Source organism: Fringilla coelebs (genome assembly GCF_963513975.1).
Source record: "Fringilla coelebs genome assembly, chromosome: 6".
NCBI lineage: Eukaryota > Metazoa > Chordata > Aves > Passeriformes > Fringillidae > Fringilla > Fringilla coelebs.
The window spans coordinates 51,729,799-51,748,544 of record NC_140034.1 but is presented as its reverse complement, the minus strand read 5'-3'; the positions used below and the strand labels follow the sequence as shown (position 1 = coordinate 51,748,544).

At 40.1% G+C, this 18,746-nt stretch overlaps 1 protein-coding gene across 2 annotated transcripts in view; it reads left to right on the top strand.

The window, feature by feature from the left end:
• DENND5A (DENN domain containing 5A) overlaps positions 1 to 18,746 on the top strand; it is a 63,949-nt gene that overhangs the window by 18,613 nt on the left and 26,590 nt on the right. For both annotated transcript variants that reach the window (XM_084208785.1, XM_084208784.1), the window contains exons 2-7: positions 11 to 82; positions 679 to 788; positions 1,283 to 1,943; positions 8,414 to 8,601; positions 16,783 to 17,100; positions 18,388 to 18,603. In XM_084208785.1, coding sequence (XP_084064911.1) covers positions 11 to 82; positions 679 to 788; positions 1,283 to 1,943; positions 8,414 to 8,601; positions 16,783 to 17,100; positions 18,388 to 18,603 — 1,565 coding nt within the window. The remainder of the gene's footprint in view (positions 1 to 10; positions 83 to 678; positions 789 to 1,282; positions 1,944 to 8,413; positions 8,602 to 16,782; positions 17,101 to 18,387; positions 18,604 to 18,746) is intronic.

Sequence of the window (18,746 nt, the reverse complement as noted above, 5' to 3'; positions counted from 1 at the left end):
TGTTATATAGCTTTATGCCAGTATATACAGGCCTCTAAAACCCGAGATGGTGGCAGCCGTTTCATTTCAAGTGCACCAGAAGGTAAAGGAAAAAGTGTGGGGAAAAAAAAAAGCACTTTGTTCATCTGATGCTCTCTCTTCATGGACGTTTATGTGGTTCTTGACCTTCTAACCTTCTAGACTCTTCCTTCACAGCTAACTTCTTGCAATAGATGGTGGTTTTCTTTTTTCCTGAGTCTCAAAAACGAAATTAAGAGATCTCATGATGTCACTTGTATGTCTATCTGAAAGTTGCATCATCTTTGCGTTTTGTCTATTTGTGCTTTTCTTCAGTAGCAGCATTGCACTGAAACTGAAGCTTTTGCTGTGTTTTAAAAAGAATCTGAAATATCTGAAAAGTGGCTTAGAGAATTGCTGTCATGACCACAATCTCAAGATTGCCACTCTTAAGGAAAAGCACAGATACTTAGCGACACAGAAATGTTACAAAGCTAATCCTTGCTAATATCTGCAGTCTGACTATATGCTAACCAGCTGTCTGCATTTTCTGTTTCTCTTAAAAGGAATATGTCCTTAATTCACTTACCTCGAGTCTACCTGCTGATGTCCTGCTTTTTGGCCTTGTTTGTGCTTAAAAAGGGAATGAAATACTTAGTTCTGTGTTTCTTTCATCTGCAGGGGAAAACTTTGAACAGACTCCGTTAAGACGCACATTTAAATCCAAAGTTCTTGCTCGTTATCCTGAGAATGTTGAATGGAATCCTTTTGACCAGGATGCAGTGGGAATGGTCAGTATCACTTCATGGCTTTTGGTTTTTTTTGTTACATTCTAGAGAATTAGTAGAGAAATAAATTAGTCTGCAATTAATAAATCGGTTTTTGTGCATGATTTTTCCTTTTAATAGAATGTAGTGTATCTTAATTTAGATAAAATATAGTAGTTTTCTCTCTCAGGTTTCTGGTTTTGGTGACCAGAAAAATACTTTCCTTTATGTGGGTTTGAATTTTATTATTTTATTCTTAAAAAATATGAGGCTGGTAACAAAATAGCAATACATTTCAATAGAAATTGCATGCAGCCCTTTTGATACATTCCTTTTGTTTTTCTGATTTATACCCATATCACTGTATTGTGCAGAAATGAAACACTTAATAGAATTTAAAGTGAAATGTGATGGCAGCCTGTGGATTTTAAATCCCATTTTCACCAGTGCTTCTGCAGGCAGGGGGAGAGAAGAGGGTTTCTTTAATGGATATTGTCTCCCCTTCCCCTTTTTTGTAGCTGTGTATGCCTAAAGGGCTTGCTTTCAAGACACAAGCAGATTCCAGAGAACCTCAATTCCACTCTTTCATTATTACTCGTGAAGATGGCTCGCGGACATTTGGATTTTCTCTCACGTTTTTTGAGGAAGTCACTAGCAAACAGATCTGCAGTGCAATGCAGACCCTGTATCATATGCACAATGCTGAATATGACATTCTTCATACCCCTCCCACCAATGACAAAGAGAGCTGCAGCAGCACTGGGGACTGCAATGGCACCTCTGTCTCAAAGCTACAGCGGTTTAACTCCTATGACATCAGCAGAGACACTCTGTATGTCTCCAAGTGCATTTGTCTGATTACTCCAATGTCTTTCATGAAAGCTTGTAAGAAAGTTCTGGAACAGCTTCACCAAGCAGTGACTTCACCTCAGCCGCCGCCGCTACCTTTAGAAAGCTACATCTACAATATTCTCTATGAGGTTCCTCTCCCTCCAGCAGGAAGGTCTTTGAAATTTTCGGGTGTTTATGGACCAGTTATCTGCCAGAGGCCAAGCACCAATGAACTACCATTGTTTGATTTTCCTGTTAAAGAAGTTTTTGAATTGCTTGGAGTAGAAAATGTGGTTCAACTCTTTACCTGTGCCCTTTTGGAGTTTCAGATACTGCTTTATTCACAGCGTGAGTACTTGGGTTTTGTTTTCTGATCTTGTAGTTGTATGGCACAGGGTCTTACTGTGTCTTGAATGCTAAAAGCACCACAAACAGCAGAATAGCTGCATTAAAGTGGCATGAGCATGCTACTGCAGTCTGACTGATCTATGTGCAGGTCTTCAGGTAAAGAAAAGCACTTTAAGGAGAGTGTTGCATTGGTTTCTGCTGTTAGACACCTAAACTTAAAACTGGCTTTTCACATAATCTCCTCTATTTGTGGTTTGGCTGACCCCTTTATTGTTGGCTCTGGAGCTGTGCTACTGGATAGAGCAGTTTGCCTTTTCCATGTTCCTGCCTAGCTGCTCAGCTGAATTCCCTGCTATCTCTGCAGAACTAGCCATGCATTTTGAAACAATACAAAGTTAATTATACTACATCTGGTTCTGAAGAAGAGTTAATTGTGCAAATACAGTTTTTTTCTTGGAGTACCCAAAGTCACATTTCATTTGTTACTTTGAAAGATAAGTACCTGAAAAAAGTTTTGACTGAGCTCAGATCCCAAATCTCCATGAAGGCCTTGAAACAGTTACAGCTCTGAAGGCACAGAGCTAAAGCTTGCTTTGAAGAGGATGGGCAGCAACTGAGCTGAAATAGCATGTTTATCAATTAGTGAGTAGTGTGGGAGTGGTATCTATTTTCTGTGTTGAAATTTGTGGATACTGGCCTTCTTACTCCACATCCTGTTGCTCTAACACAGACTATGTGGAATTATGCCAAAAGATAATTTCTCTACTATTTTTTTTTTGGCCCAAGCTGACTAACATTAGTCCAGACTCACCCGTTCAGAATGGTGTGGTTTAAGCAGACAGCCTGCATTTTGAACGCTACTTTATAGTAATGGTTAGGAAGCCTAAAAGACCCCAAGCCAAATTCAGGGCTAGTCCATGGTGTTACTGAAATTTGTTTTCAGTGTTTACTTCCCTTGAGCTGTTACTGGAATACATAGAACACAGATAGTGACTATTTACAGAATATTACCTACATTTATCAGCAGCCTTCTCCAAGCATGAAATACAGATTTTGTGTTGTGTATTAAGATCTGTGCATAGACTAAAGGCAAGGATGGATCTGTGTGTACAATTGGGGTGATTAAAAGCCTGTAATGGCAGCAGAGTGTTGTCATTGTAGAGACACTGTGAACTGCAAGAGAAAAACTGCACAGTAATTCAGATACAGTCAAAAAAACTTACTGAACTCTTTAGTGGTTACTCTCTTGGATTTAAAAAAATCTAGAAATACTTGTCCAGTAGAAAAGCTCCTTTTGTGGTTTCCCCTGAAATGGATTAGGTATTGATATGTTTGAGATTTAGGGAGAGTTTCTGTGGATACCTGTGTCCCACCAGTGGAGGATTCAAACATCACTAACATCAGCACTCTTCATGAAGAAGGGTGTGGTGGTGTTGGCCTCTGGAGGTGTCTGAGGTTCCTGTGGTGGCTTGGAAGCTCCACGTGTGCATCACCATGTAGGAGCAGTGCTCCTGGAGTTCCTTCCTGGAGCTCCTTCCAGGCCATCCCCTGTGAGTGCTCTGTTGTTCCAGGCTGGAGCTCAGCTCACTTCTGGGCTAGCCTGCTGCATTCTGGCTTCTCTTTCCAAGCCCTTTTAATAGGTTCAGCTTTCTGTCTTGGGCCCTTTCCAGGTGTCTGATCAGTGGCTAATTAAAGAAGCTTAAAATAGCCCTGGAACACTTGTGTTTCTTGTTTGCAGGCTCAGACATTTGGAGTTCAGAGGGATGAGGGATCAGTTAGGACAGTTTCTGTCCACTGTTTCCCTGCCTCACCCCAAGCTTTGGCTGAGCTGGGCTGTGTTGTACATTTTATGGAGGTGTCTCGTCTCTCTGTCAAGTTCTCACCTTAATTTTTGGCTGAAAAGTCTTCTTTCAGTAGAAAAATAGTTTTAGTTAATTGTTTGCTGTCTTCTGAGCCTCAGGTTTGGTAAACTGGCTGGAGCAGTGCCTTCTCCGTAATAGTAGGCAATTTTTTTTTGAAACATAGCTTCTCTTAAGGACTTTCTGGGGGATTTAATCCCTCTGCTTTTTTTTTTTTGTTTGTTTGTTTTGGTTTTGTTTCTTTGCCTCTGTTATTCTTTTCAACTGTATTATGCTTCTAATATATTCTGCTCTTTCTTCAGTATGGTTGAGTAACATCTGTTTTTTGCTGTTTGTAAAACAGGAAATACTGAATGGAGGTACAGGTAATTGTGCACTCAGTTCTAAGTGGAATCAGGAATTGCTTTACTTTTGTAAAGGCTTTTTCATGTTCTTGCATGCACACCAGTGTGAGGTCTAGGTTGTCCTTCAGAATCTAAATACTGAGTTTTTAAATGTCCTTTGAGTTTGTTCAAGCTCTTGGTGCTCAGACCCATGACAACTGAGGTGACTGAGAAAATTTCTTCTTCTCCTAGGTCAGGTGAGATTTATGATACTCATTGAGGGGATTTGGATTTAGAACAGTACGTGTCAGGATTAGCAGATTTGTAAGGTTTACTTGGAAAAATACCCCAAAAACAAACACACACAAAATAATGAAAGACCACCAAAATAAAAACCAAACCCCAAACCTCTTGGAGGTCTGGTGGAACTAGATGATCTTGAGGTCCCTTCCAACCCAAACCTTTTCATAATTATATGTCTCTATGACTTTGTTGTCGAGTGCAATTCTTTTGGAAACAAATTCTTTTAGTGTTTTAAGTTTCAGTCAGTCATTGGAGTAGGAGTAACTTCACTTGGCAGTGAATGTGTTTTGGTTTAAGATTCCTTTGACATGTTTCTGACTCGATGCTTCTGGAAATTCTTCTTTTGTCCCACTATGTTGGCACAGCGTTGTGTATGTTGGATTGCTGTAAGCCAAGTGGAGGGAATGAATGCCTCAATTGGATTGTCCTGTTGGGAGACCTGTCTACGAAAAGTGCCAGAGGCCTGTAAGAGAGGGAGCAATTTGAGGATGCTGCTAGTGCTGAGCCAGTGCTGAGGGACTCTGGAAAGAGTCAGTGGTGCTGGAGGCCTGTGGGAAGTGCCCTTGCCAGATACTCTGTGGGAGCTGGTTTGCATTCCTGCAATTTATGTTGCTCTTCTAACTGTGAAATAGACTTATTCCTTATCTCAGAGAGCACCTAGAGCTCTTCTGAAAAGTGTGGACTGAGTTTAGACAGCTGTGAAATCTGCTTGGAGGTAATTTTTCTGAACAGATAGAAACAAAAAAAGGAGAAATGTAATGCACTGCTGCCACAGACCGTGCTCTAGGACAGTTTTATTTTCTGGGTTACAGTACAAATAAGTGAGTTTTTTTCTGCTCTGCCTTTGAATCACTCCTCCCCATCTTTGTTTCATTAGTTTAAAATTATGTTCATTCTGGAGATTTGAAGTATTAGTTTAATGTCTTTGCAGTATTACTCTGTGCTGCCTAGCTCTGATCTCTTACATGGGACACTCTGGTTATGCCTCCAGTGATTTAGGAACCTGGCTGCTTGCATCCCTCTGCCAGACACGCAACAGGAGATGCTGCACCCCACTGCTTCTGCTAACCACAGCTGGTTCTTACTGCAGCTACAGGGCTTTTTGAAGTGACTTGTGAGTTACTTGACAAATACAACAGTATTTCATTGTGATCCATGAAGTAGGAAGATGAAAAGGAAAAAGTGTTTCAAAATGTGATGGTATAATTGTTTTAAATTTGGCTGAGTCAGAGGATTTCTGTGGGCACTTGGCAGACTTCTCTCGGGTAGAATGTGAAAATGGGGAGGTGGAATTATGGTTCTTAGAGCTGCCAGCTTCTTCCCCTCTTTTTCCAGGCACAGGACCTCTCAATTTTTAATTTTTTAATCTTCTGCAGATAAATATTATTGTGTAACTTCTCATACACACTTTAAGAGATAATGAATTTTATTTGCAGCTAGAATAACAAATCATGCTTTTTCTGTGTTCTTAAGTGGCCATATTAAAAAAGTAGTGTATTTTCTTTTCCTTGCCCAGCGATCAGTTAAGCACTTTCCCATCTAACAGTGCCCTAGTCATATGTCATTATTTCCCTACCATTGCTTGTGTAAGGCCAAAAGATCATGTCATTGACACCAGAAAAAGCACATTCTTATTTCAAGGACAAGAGCAACAGCACTGCTGAAACACTTCTTCACTCTTTTAATGTTTTTGTTGTTGTTATTTTTCAATCTTGTGTAATTCTTTGGTACAAGAACTGTGCTGCTTGCTTCCTTAAACCCAAAACTCCCTCCATACCCTCTCTGGGTAGGTATAACTTATGAAAACACAGGAGTTATTTTGGTTTATATTTTCATGCTTCTTGCCTTTGTCCTTGCCTTTTTGCCAGTAGCAGAATGCAGTCACTGTTACTTGCAGGCTGCAGCTGGGCAGGCCAAATCTTTGGGAATGGCTTAAGCCGTGTGGATATCCAGGATCAGAGAGCTGCTTTTGCAGATAGCTCCCTGGCAGGAGGTGGCTGCTCAGTGGACAGAAATTCTGACCTATTGATGTTACTTTGTAATTAATTTGGAAGGCTGATACTAAAGTTAGCTTAATGACAGAGGGAGAAGTTGTATTTAAATTATCCAGCAGGATCAGACAGAGGGTTTTGTGTAGTAGGAAAACACTGTTTCTATTTTAAGACTTGTACTTACAGATAAACAAGCTGAATGCAAACCAGCTGCAATGTTTGTGTGTCTATGGCTACATTTAAAGGTCCTTTAAAAACTGAAGAAAATAGGGTATGGAATAGAATCTTCTTCTTCCCAAAGCTTATCATTAATTCATCACTTCTTTTTAGTCAGGCTGTGATTAAAGCTGCAAACCCATACGTAGGTGTGCAGACAGAAGCTGGTGTCCAGGCAGAGTAGGGGAGTGTTGTTGTGGTGTTCACTGGTCTTTCAGTCCAGATAAGATTTTGGCAAAAATTTGAACCTATGTAAGCTGTTCTCATCTACTCTGGTTGAAGGATCCTTCATGGCAGGTCTGCTGTGAGGCAGTGACAGATAATTCCATCAATAACCTTTTCCACCAGGACAGCTTGATATGAAAATTAAAAATGAAAAACCTAAGTTGCAGAATTATGGGTGATGTTAGCAAAACCTGTGATGAGTTCCTCTTAGGTTGTGGGGCTCTTTGCAGACCCCAAACTGCAACTTTTTCCCCAGACGAAATTAATAATGAATGCCAAGAACTGAATTTCTTGGCCTTTTTTTTTTTCTTGCTGTCTGAAGTCTTGAGCGGAGGCTGGCTAAAAGATAGACTCAAAACCATCAACTTGGGAAGCGCACAGTTAAGCTTAATTTTTCTCCAGAGTATTTAGAACAAATGTTCTTGCAGTTTTCATCTGCCCTCTGTGACAGTGTGCAACAGCTTCAGAAACCTCAGCACCTGAGCCTGCCCATTCAAGTGTCTTTTTCAGTTTCACAGTGTCTGTAGTTCTGTGAAAGGAAAAGACATGCATCCCCCACACCTTAATGCTCACATATGAAGGTTACTGACTTTTTATCTTCCTTGTATTCCCTCCCCTTTCCTGGCTGGAATTAGATGTTGTTGCAGTATCATGAAAAGGCATCCTGTGTCTCCAGTTTGTGCTGTATTTATAGCCTGACAGAAGGTAGGAATTGCCCTAGTTGTGTGAGTGTTTTATACCCTTTCCAGCCTGGCAGCTGTAGGGCTGTTGGGATGTTTCAGCAGCTGTATTGGAGCACACATCTGGTGCTGCCTCCCCCTTTATAGGATTTCAGAAACCCTTGGAGATGACTCTGTAGTTGCAGATGAGGGTGCAATGTTTGCCCAGCAGTGTGAACTGCTGTAGCCACCAGTGCTACATAAAAAGATCTCTTAGTTTGCTTCACAGGTAGATTTAACACTGCTCCTAAGTTCTAGGAGGACATGAGTTGTTTTTACATTGAACTGAGCCTTTGGTTGTGCCTTGCAAAGGCTAAACAAAGCTGATCCTTTTCATTTTCTGCATAGTTATTTCAGTCACACTGTTGGGTTGGCTGCTATACAGCATGCTTTATGGACATTTCAACACTCTTTGAAAAAATGTTTATCTGAGAGATACCAGATGCCTTGGGTTTCATCCAAGGCTTCCATAGAAAGCCCTGAGAAAAGAAATTATTTCTGATGTGTTTCTTAGCTGATTACAATATCGCTTCTGTGTTCAAACTGGTGCTCCTGGTGACCCTGGTATAGGTAGCAGAAAGTGACTTAGCATGCATTAAGGGTTAGTTTGCTCATTTCCATATGACTTGTAGAATGACCTACTTTGGGTTGAGCTCTCTTTGTTGTTTCAGCAAAATGTGCTGGGTGTGCAGGTCTGGGTTTTCATTATGATGCCACTCAGCTAGCACTGGGTTTTGTGGTTTCTGTTTTCAAGCAACTTCTCATTTCTTTAATTTAAATTCATTTACTTGAAAGTATTTGTGAAAAAAATTTAATTTTCTTGATCTTTTTCAGATTATCAGAGGCTGATGACAGTGGCAGAGACCATCACAGCACTAATGTTTCCATTTCAGTGGCAGCATGTGTATGTTCCTATCCTTCCAGCATCCCTCCTTCATTTTCTAGATGCTCCTGTCCCTTACCTCATGGGCTTGCACTCTAATGGACTGGATGATAGGTCTAAGCTGGAACTTCCTCAAGAGGTGAGAGGACTTGTCTTCATTGATTGAATACTGTCCATGACTATGAGGGAAGTGAGAAATGATCCAAAACACAAGCGCTAACTGTACCAGCCATTGCCAAGTTCTTGCTGGCTCTCACTTGGGATAGGTCTTTTTTCTTGGAGATGCTGACAAAAATTTGGTGAAAAAGATAAAGCCCTGCTTTTGAAATTGTATGCTCTGATAGAATTCAACTGTAATTTTACAGGAACTGATGTACTGGGGTTACAGAAAGAATATTTTTGTGCTGGAAAAATTAGCCTTGTAATGCTGGGAAGTGCAGTGTGAATTCCCAGCTGTGGCCAAAGGTGGTGGTGAGTGAGAAGAGCTTGACTGGCGACAGCACTGGGCTGGTTCCTGCTGTGTGGGCTTAGGCTGGGTTTCCCTGCCCTGGACCTCTCTCTTGGGGTTGGCTTGCATGGACCCAGCCTGCCAGGTGTGTGCACAAAACCATTTCAGATTTTCTTCTAGAGATTTTCAGATGTGCACAAAACCATTTCAGATTTTCTTTCTGCTGCTTGTTGGGGTGGTGCTGAGGAGCCCTGGGAGCAGCAGCCCTGTGTCAGAGAGAAGGAAATGCTCTGTACAGGTTCTGCAGCTCATCCTTGGGGCTGGGACTGCCTTCAGCCTGCTTAGAGATTGTCCTCATTTATTTCATCCCCCTGTTCAGTTCAAAAGCACTCCTTGTAGGGATGTGCCAGGAGAGTGTGAGGGCTGGTTGGGAGGATCAAGGCACTGCCCCAGGCAGCAGAGGACATGTCTGACCCCTGCTTACTTGTAGGTGTAACTTTTCAGGGGAGGAACTGTGTAAATCATGGGGAACACCCTACTTAAAGGCCCTGGTAGGGTTCTCTGCCTTTTTCTCTGACTCTGGGTTTTCTTCTATTACCAGTTGCATTTCTGGGAAAGCAGAAATGTGGCAGGCCCAGGGTTTTGTGGTGGTGGTGGCTTTTGTTTTCATTATCAGGGAGTGCTGCAGCATAACTTGACACAAAAAAACCCCTTCATTTTTAAAAAAGCTGCATGAAATTAAAGACAAGATATTTTTGTGAACCTCCAGTCTGGTCTCCATGCCAACATTGCTCTTTTTCTCAAATCCATATGCTGGTAGTTTTCATTTGTTTTTCCTGGCAAGTTCAAAGTAAAACTTTTTTTTTCCAAACGTTTTTTTTTTTTTTCTATGAAAACTGAAGTGTTTAATCTCTTGATTTCTTTATTGTCTTGCTCTTTTTTTTTTTTTTAATTTTCCACTGGCATAATTAATAACAGAGTTTTTTTATGTTCTTGCCATGAAAACAAGAGTCTATTGCTTTGGTTTACTATTTTTTCAGAATTTTGGCTCTACTGACAGGCCTAATTAATATGGTTAGTACACTTTTTAGAGAGAATAGCTGATGAAATAAAATGCATGTGTAGATATGCATGTTAATATGCACCATGGATGTTTTCACTGTTACCACAAGCTTCTAAAAGACTGTCCTCCTTTTGTAAAGAGCTTCCTCATTTTAAAATCACTGTAATACCTTCAACTAAATAAGCATATTTTAATTGGAAATAGACATTTCAGTTATTTAAAAGATAAATAGTTTTTGGAAGGGATTTATCAGGTTATTTTGGAGGTTTAAAGTAAGGCAGGTAATCTATTTTTAGATGTTTGAAATGAAATCCAAGTACTATTAAAAAGTGATCTGACACCTCAGTTTACTTTTTGTTTTACAGATAGCCTTTTATGTGAAGGTGGAGGAGTAGCTTTTTGTGAGTACCTTACAGAGATGAGAATTGTCTGGGAGGGGAGGACAGACAAGGCAAAAAGCAACAGCAACATGCCCATGTGGTGGAATTTGCTATGAGACTTCCTTGTCCTTCTGAAGTTCAGCTTTTCTCTTTCTTATTTGAAGAGTGAGCTCTTAAAACTTTGTGCACAATGAGTTCTAGCTAGTCTGAGAAATCCCCTTGGTAGTAGTCACTGCTGGGTAAAGTTTCTTGTGAGCTGTTGAATCCTTTGCATTGCAGGCTGGAGATGTAGCTGTGGCATAGAAATGGACTGGAGACTCCATTCTCTTAGGAAATACTAAAAAGTTGTCCTGTACCAATAGATTTGTTTATTCAAGGGGTTAAGTAGACTGGGAAGAACAGGAGCTCACTATTATTGAGGCTTTCATAGGGACCTGGCTTTGAAAAGCCCAGCTAACCAAGAAAGAAACCCAAACAAACCCCCATAGAACAGCAAACAAAAACTGCCAAGGAACATGAATAATGTGTTGTTGTAGAAGAGGGCATATGGATTCCATTATTTGTACTTCAATAAAGACAAATTTATCACCAGTATCAGAGGGGCTATTAATATATTTAACATTGTTAATCTCTGGAGTTTGGAATGCATATCAACCTTTATGAATTCATCAGGGTTATATGAGGAGCTCCTCTAGGCTCCTGCTATCAGAATTTTCCTCACTTGTTTCAAAGGGTATACAAAGAGCTGTTTTGTGTTGTAATTTATTCTGAGTCCTGCAAAAAAATTTTTTTCTTTGTCTTGAAACTGCCTAAGCTGCATCTCTGTTCCTAATCTATTTATGTGGATGTGTGGGATAGCTGCTGTAAAAGAAAGCAATATCAGATTTAAGCAGGGGCCAAAGAGGTGAGCTTTGAGAGAAAATCCAGTTAGTGCTTCTCAGTTGAAGGGCATTGTGGAAGAAAATAATATTGCTGTCTAGCACAGCATGGATATCTCAGTGTCACTGTAGACTTCTTCATTGTGGTTTTATAATGAAGTTTTAAAAGGACCAATTTGTCTTGATCAAAGTGTTTTAGGCTACTATTTTTAGGCTAATAATGTGAGAATGCTGTCTGTCCCAACTCAGTTAGGTTTGGTTTGGTGTAAGTCTTGCATACATATGCCCTAAGGCTTGTTTTGGTGGCAGCCTCCCATATTTGGGTCACATCTGGTGTTTCCAGGGGATGCTTTACCATGTCAGCATGGAAATCCAGCTGTATCCTAGAAGTTAATGCTTGCAGCAGATGATGATTAAAATCTCCAACAAAAAAGTTGTGTTAGCACAAAGTTCAGTTTTAGGTTATCCTTTGGGTATATCAGAGCAGTCCCTGATGGAGAATTCACTGAAGACCAGCAATGACCTGCAGAGCTGACTCTGTAGCCCAGTAAAACCAGGCAACGCTGAGGTTCGCTGTGGAGTTGAGTTTCTTGTGCATGCCAGCAGCAGCGTGCTCCTTCTCACAGGTGCTGCTGCTTTTCTGAGGGCTCTGTGTGTGCAAGAGCACCCTTGTGGTTTCCCTGGCAGCTGCATCAGGGCTTGTGAGGAGCCCAGAAGGGAAAGGAGGGCATGGGAGAAGCTGTGCTAGAACGGGGTGCTGCAGATGTCAAGGGGAAGGGAAGAACCTGTGGCTGTTTCAGGTGTTGCTGGCAAAAGTGTGCTTTGTTTATCAGTAAAACTGATCAATAAAAGTGGTTTTAGCAGCTTCCTCACAGATCACAAACCTAGCAAGTACTGAAGTAAGATTGGTTTTTTTGATGTGTGTTTGCATTTCCTTCTAAAGAAACTTCTGCAGTGCTACAGAAATACATTTTTAACAAGCAAGTTAAACCATTTCATGCAGCAGGATTTTCATGTGTATCTCACCACTCTAATTTAGGAGAATGGTAGAAATTGAAATTATTTTCAGTGGAAATAAGCAATGCTGAGTTTCCAGCACTGGTGAAATCAAAGTAGTACCTCATTAAAAAGCCTGTTTTTAATGAAGTGATCCCAAGGGTCTTGGGCAATAGCTTTTCCTGTTAGAAAAGTTGAAAGACTTTAAAACCTAAAATGCATTTTCTCTGCTACTATAAGACAGATTATATATATTCTCTGTGTTTTTATTTCAACCATTAAAAGGATGATTCAGTGCTAAACCTGAAGAAATTCTGTGGCTTTTTATTTTTGTATGTTGTTCCAGAAGATAAGAAAGGTCTCCTGAAAAGCCTTTTTTCTAACACATTAGACCAAGATAATTATTGAAAGATAATCACTGCTTTGTATGCATTCTCAGGCTATGTGCTGCTGGTTTGATCCTTGATAATACTGCAAATCTACTGGCAAACCTCAGTTTTATATTTTCTTATACTGCAGTGTGAACAGCCACCTGAGGAGTTTCTGAAGGCTGCAATGGCTTTGAGCTGTTCTCACTCCCACATTCGGGGCTGGCATGGAGGACAGCAGTGCTGACAATAAGTGCAGGAGGTTCCCATGGGCTTACAGGAGTGGCACAGGAGCAGCCTTCAGAATTGAGGCCCTCTGGAGACACCTGCCACAAGTCAGCCATGTGTGTGCAAGGCTGCACATCCATGTTCTCTGGGTGCTGTGGGCACTGGGGGTTGTTTGCAAGGGGGGAGCCAAATGCTCAAAGGTGATACAGGCTGGAGAGGAGTGGGCTTTCAGTGCTGTGTTCAAGCAGAAGCTGAATCATTTCCTTCTGTGCTTTTGAGCAGAGCTGAAAAGAAAGGTGTGAGCTTGATGCAGACCCTGCTAGATTGGTGTGGGGCTTTGGCCCTTATTGTACCTGAGGCCAGACTAGAGAATTGCAGTTGTCTTTTGCTTTTGGAATGGATGGGTGTGCTCCAGACCCCACTAAGGCCATGGAAAGTGGTGCTGTTGGCTTCAGAGAACCAGGCACTGGCACCAGGTACACAAACACTGATTTGCTTAGATTCACATTTCTAAGGTTTGTAAGGCTTTCATCTGGACACCCTGTTACTTGGAATGATAAGAGTTTATGGGAAGGACAGGTTTTGAAGTTAGGATGTGACATCCTTGTTCCTTAGAGTAATGTCTCAGGAGAACCTTTTATTGTAGATGATGTAATGTGTCCTCTCCTGTGGCAGGCTGCTATTGAAGTGAAGCAGTGTATAACTGTTGTGGGGTTTCTTTTGATCAGAAAACTGATATGTAAGCAAGAAATAAAAGAATATGACTGTTCTACAGAGACCTGAAATACTAAGTAACTAACTTAAAGATGCTCTTTCAATTATATCTCGACTTACACATGTTGCCAAGTATCTTGTCTTTATGTCATTTTAGTTTTGTGTGAGTAAAATAATAAACTGGATCCATGTAGAGAACTGTCAGCTATTCACAGCCCACTCAGCTGTGCTGCCTCCAGAGACAAAATAACTATACCCTTGTGGCCAAAGAACCCTAATTTTCTGCTTTGTGTACTTGCCCAGTTCCTAGCATGAAAAAATGCTTTGGAGTGCTTTGGATGACCATGACTTCATAAATAATAAGTGCCTTGTAATTTTTCTTAGTTTTTAAGGAGGGGAGCCCTCTCTCATTACTGTATTTTGTTCTGTTGGATCTACGGTGTAGCAGCATAGTGAGATTGACTGCTCTGGTGTCTGTCACTGATTTACTTCAGATTTCATTTCACAGAAAAATATTGGTTTGGTACCTCTTGAAGGGCTTATGATTGGAGATGTTTTTGCCATTTCTGTTCCCTGAGGAGCATGGCCTTTTCAGAAGCTGCTGTGCAATTCTTGAGGATGACCTCAGCTTCACTGAGTTCAGAGGGGCTAAAGTCACCTATGGAATCTTTGCTTATGGGTAGTCCTCTATCTTATGTGCTATTAACCAGACGCTGGATAACTACAGTGTGTCCCTGAAAATATTCTTTACATTCTATTTAGAGTATTGCTGCATGCTGCCTTTTTAAAAAATGCTTCCATATAGGCCAGTTTCTGGAAAATGTAATTGCAAGTTGCACGATAAGCAATCATTGTTAGGAGCTCAGAGTGTTTAAACTGTGTGTATTGCTCTTAGAGAGGAGCCCTGCAGAAGGGAAAATCACATATTGGAAGAATTAAGCAGGTGTTAGCCCAGATATTTATAAGCAATTTTAGCATACAATGAATTTGGCTTTTTCTTCCGTTAGCAAGGAGTTTAATTTCAATGTGAGGATTAGGATTTCTACATTGGTAAGGTTAATGTTTGATTTCTTTAAGGCCAAGTGCTATGTGGGTACCACCAAGCTTATTAAGCAAGAGTGATGTTTTCTGCAGAATCTGATCCAAAAAGGAAGGAAAGTTGAGTGGCATCAATTAAAGAAAGTTGTAAAAGGAAGTAATACAATTAAACTGTTTGAAGAGTTTCTTATTGAGTCTGTCTTGCCGTTTTGCAGACTGCTTGAGGCAAATTCAATGCTTTTTGTTTCTCCCTCGGCACTGATTGGTAGGCATTGTGCCTGGTTTCAAAGCTTTATTTCTCTCCTGTCTTGAAGTGCTTACAGTGTTTCTGACAAATACCAGCTGACTTGACTTCTGATTGTCACAGAACCATGGCTATAGTGGAAGCCTTGAAGCTTGTCAGTTCAGGTGCTTGCTTCAGATGCTGCCTTGGAGCAGTGCTGATATTAGGGGAATTTCAGCAATCACGCCTGCCCTGCATAAAAACTTTTTCCAAGATGCACTAGGAACTGTTTGAGAATCGATGTATTAATTCTCTTTATTGACCTTGGATTCTTTTGTAACACATAATTCAATTTGTGATTTAATTTTCAGTAAAGGATCTATACAAGAGATATTAAACTGTTTTATATGCTTTCTTTTGAGCATAAGAAATCAATCTCCATATTGCAATGTTGGAACACTTGGAAACAGAGAACTGGATTTATGCTTTCCTTTGTGGTAATATTGTAGCAGGGCATGAACTAGACTAGTTCTGTACAAGCTAGTGCAATATGTCCAGTGGAGTTGTGTAAGAATTCTTTTTTCAGTTTAAATGTTGAAGGTTAATAAGATATTTGTGTTTTAAGGAGAGTTGACACCCCCTGTTATACAGAAACCTGTCACAAGTACTAAATGTATATTTTCGTAAGTTTACTTAAAGGAGCAGGTCTTGTCAGGCACAGCTTATTCTAGTCTACCTATGGTCAGTCCCACAGAAATTCCTACCAGAACTCCTTGTAGCTCTGATTTCTGGGATCATTCGCCATTCATTCCATGTGAGGTTGATGCCTTCTAATTATTTCTCTCCACAATTAAATTGTGGTTCTGCTTCCATCCTCCTGCACTGACTGAATCACAGGAAGTAACTGGAGATATGTCATTTCTCATAGACCTGAAAAGTGATTTGCTGCCAAGCTGTAGTGAGGCCTAAATTCAGGTATGGCTCCTAGAATGATGCAATGCAGTGGGGTTGGAAGTACCCCATAATCTGAGTGAAAGGATTTTGTATAGTGAAGGTTAAACGGAACAGTGACAGTTCGTGTTGATTCTGCAGTGAAGAGAAACTGAAATGCCTCCACAGAAGAGCAAAGTTACTTCTCTGTTCTTAACTTTCCAGGCAGGTTTCACACATGACTGGGGTTCTTGCTGTGATCTGTGAAGTTATGTAATGTCTTAAACCCATTTGATTTTGCAATGCAGACGCCAAAAGGGGAACCTCTCTCCTTGCCAAATAAAGAGTGAGGTAAACCTTGAAAGATGCAAAGCTTCTTTTGATCTTGCTGTGGAAGCCACTTAGGTGGTTTTTCTTTTTTTTTTTTTCCTCACTTTGGTCTTTTTTGGTGGTAAATGAGTTGGAGATGGGAACAGAAAAACAGAATGGAAACTAGTTAATTTCATTTTTCCCCTTGGAAATAAACTTGCTCATTCAAAGAATTGCCTTAGTTGTCAGGCAATTGCCTTTTGTTGCTTACAAAAAGAGAAGATAACTTCATTGCACTTCTGCAGTATCAGCACACCTTTTAGATTGAAATTTGCTAAATCTTTTAGAGAAATGCACTGATAATCTGAACAACAGGCAGTCACCTGCCTACACACAAACATGTATAAAATAGAATTGCATCTATCCTGTAGTAAAAATTTAGCTGTACATGTATAAAAAAAATCACAAATCTGTACCTAATTTATGTTATAATCTATTTTGTACATAGTAAATGTCTGTAAATTAGTCTTCTTTCTCAGTTACCTCCTCAAAAAACCTGGAAATGTAAGTCTTGTGTTACATTCTTCAAAGCCAACCAACCAGTTCAGTTGTGGTTGGGGCAACTCTGTTTTACAAAATAACCAAACAAATGCAAATCTTTTGAATCTTTAAATAAGCACAAATCTCAGATTTTTAATGTGCTTAGTGATGCTGTAATGGTGTCCTGTTTTAAATTAAATCCCAGGCTAACCTGTGCTTTGTGGATGTAGACAACCATTTCATTGAGCTGCCAGAAGACCTACCCCAGTTTCCAAATAAACTTGAGTTCATTCAGGAAATTTCAGAGATACTGATGGCTTTTGGAATTCCACCTGAGGGAAACCTGCACTGCAGTGAAAGTGCCTCCAAGATGAAGAGCCTCAGAGCATGTGACCTGGTTTCTGATAAAAGAAATGGGAACATAGCAGGATCACCTCTGAATTCCTATGAGCTGCTAAAGGAAAATGAGACTATTGCAAGACTCCAAGCACTTGTTAAAAGAACAGGTGTGAGTCTGGAAAAGGTAAGAGATTAAATGATCCTGCACTCTCTGTGGTCCTGCAGTGGCAGATGGGCTGAAGTCATGGTCCAAAGATGCTGTATGTGTCTCCACTAGAAGGAACTTTCTGTTCCTTCATGTTCTCAAACCTTGTGAGCACCTGTAGAGGCAAGGACAAGCTTAGGGGAGAGGGGGAATGGGATTTAACCCTGCAGCATCTGGTAAAACCTTTGCTATCCACCAAGTGCTTCTCTATTGAGATGATGCATTTAAAAATAGCACTTTGCCTTTTTTATTCTTGGTTTTAAGATTTATTCTAAATTTGCACCGCTATTTAATGAATTAAGTGGCTAAAACTGACATCTGTATAATGCTGAAGTTTACATCCAGCCTTGGTTTCTATAGATACCTTTTTCATTCTGTCTTGAATATATATAATTTTGCTTATATGTAATATATTTGCCATGGGGTTACTGTGATGTTTTTTTTTTTTGGTTAATGTTGTAGAGTTCATGAGTGTCTGATTCCCAGCAAGTGGACATGCACTTGGTGATCCTGACTGGATTTCTTGAGTGATTAGAATTGTGAAACAAAAAACAAATTGCAGCCCTTTGTGCATAAAATACACTACCTGAAAGACCTGGGAGTTTTTTGAGCTTATGTGGAATGGAGTGAAGACTTTCACTGTTAGTGATTTTTTTTCCCCCTACGAATTGAATATCTTAATTTTATTGCTTTTTTTCATAAATTTTACCCCACATCTTAACTGAAAACGCCTTTTATTTTCTTAAAGATTACTCTGAGCTGTGTAGTGGGGAATTGTGATTTACACTGCTAAGGGCTTAGGCTACAGGCAATTGGGTGCTAGCCATGCACAGCTTCTTGTTACTGTGCATTTCTGTCTTCATTTGAAAACAGGTATGTGTTTAGCAGTTCTAAACATGGAGTTGTTTGACACCAGATACGGATTTGCCTAATATGCAAATTTTTAGGGGTAGTAAGAACCTCTGAAAAGCCTATGCAGGTGATGGAAGGGTAAGAGAAAGTTAAGTCTGTGGCATATGTGGACATGTATATGGTTGTTATTTACTGTTTTTAAATTTAAAACATATCTAGTGCTAGCAGTACTGAAGTAGGTTTTGGTTTATTATGAAAAAATTTCTAGGCAAAGGTTTCTGTCTGCATATTTTTGATTTTGCTCTTTACAGGAATTATTTTTCTCAGCTGAATGGCAGATGAAAATCTTGTATGCCTGGAATACCTAACAAAGCATCAATAACAAATTATTTGTGTTTTCGCTTACTTTTTCAGCTGGAGGTACGAGAAGAGACCAGTAGCAAAAAGGATCTTAAAATTCAGTGTGATGAAGAAGAATTCAAGATTTACCAGCTGAACATTCAGATTCGGGAAGTTTTTGCCAACCGCTTCACACAAATGTTTGCAGATTATGAAGTGTTTGTCATTCAGCCCAGTCAGGACAAGGAATCCTGGTTTACAAACAGAGAACAGATGCAGAACTTTGATAAAGTAAGTTGTCATAAAAAGGTACATTGATGTAAGAGGTAAAACACTATTCAAACTTAAGGCTTTGTGTATTGGGCCATCAAATGGAAAACTGTACTGTCAAAATGGTAATTTCTTCTTTAAATTTCAGTGTTCCCAAAAAAGTC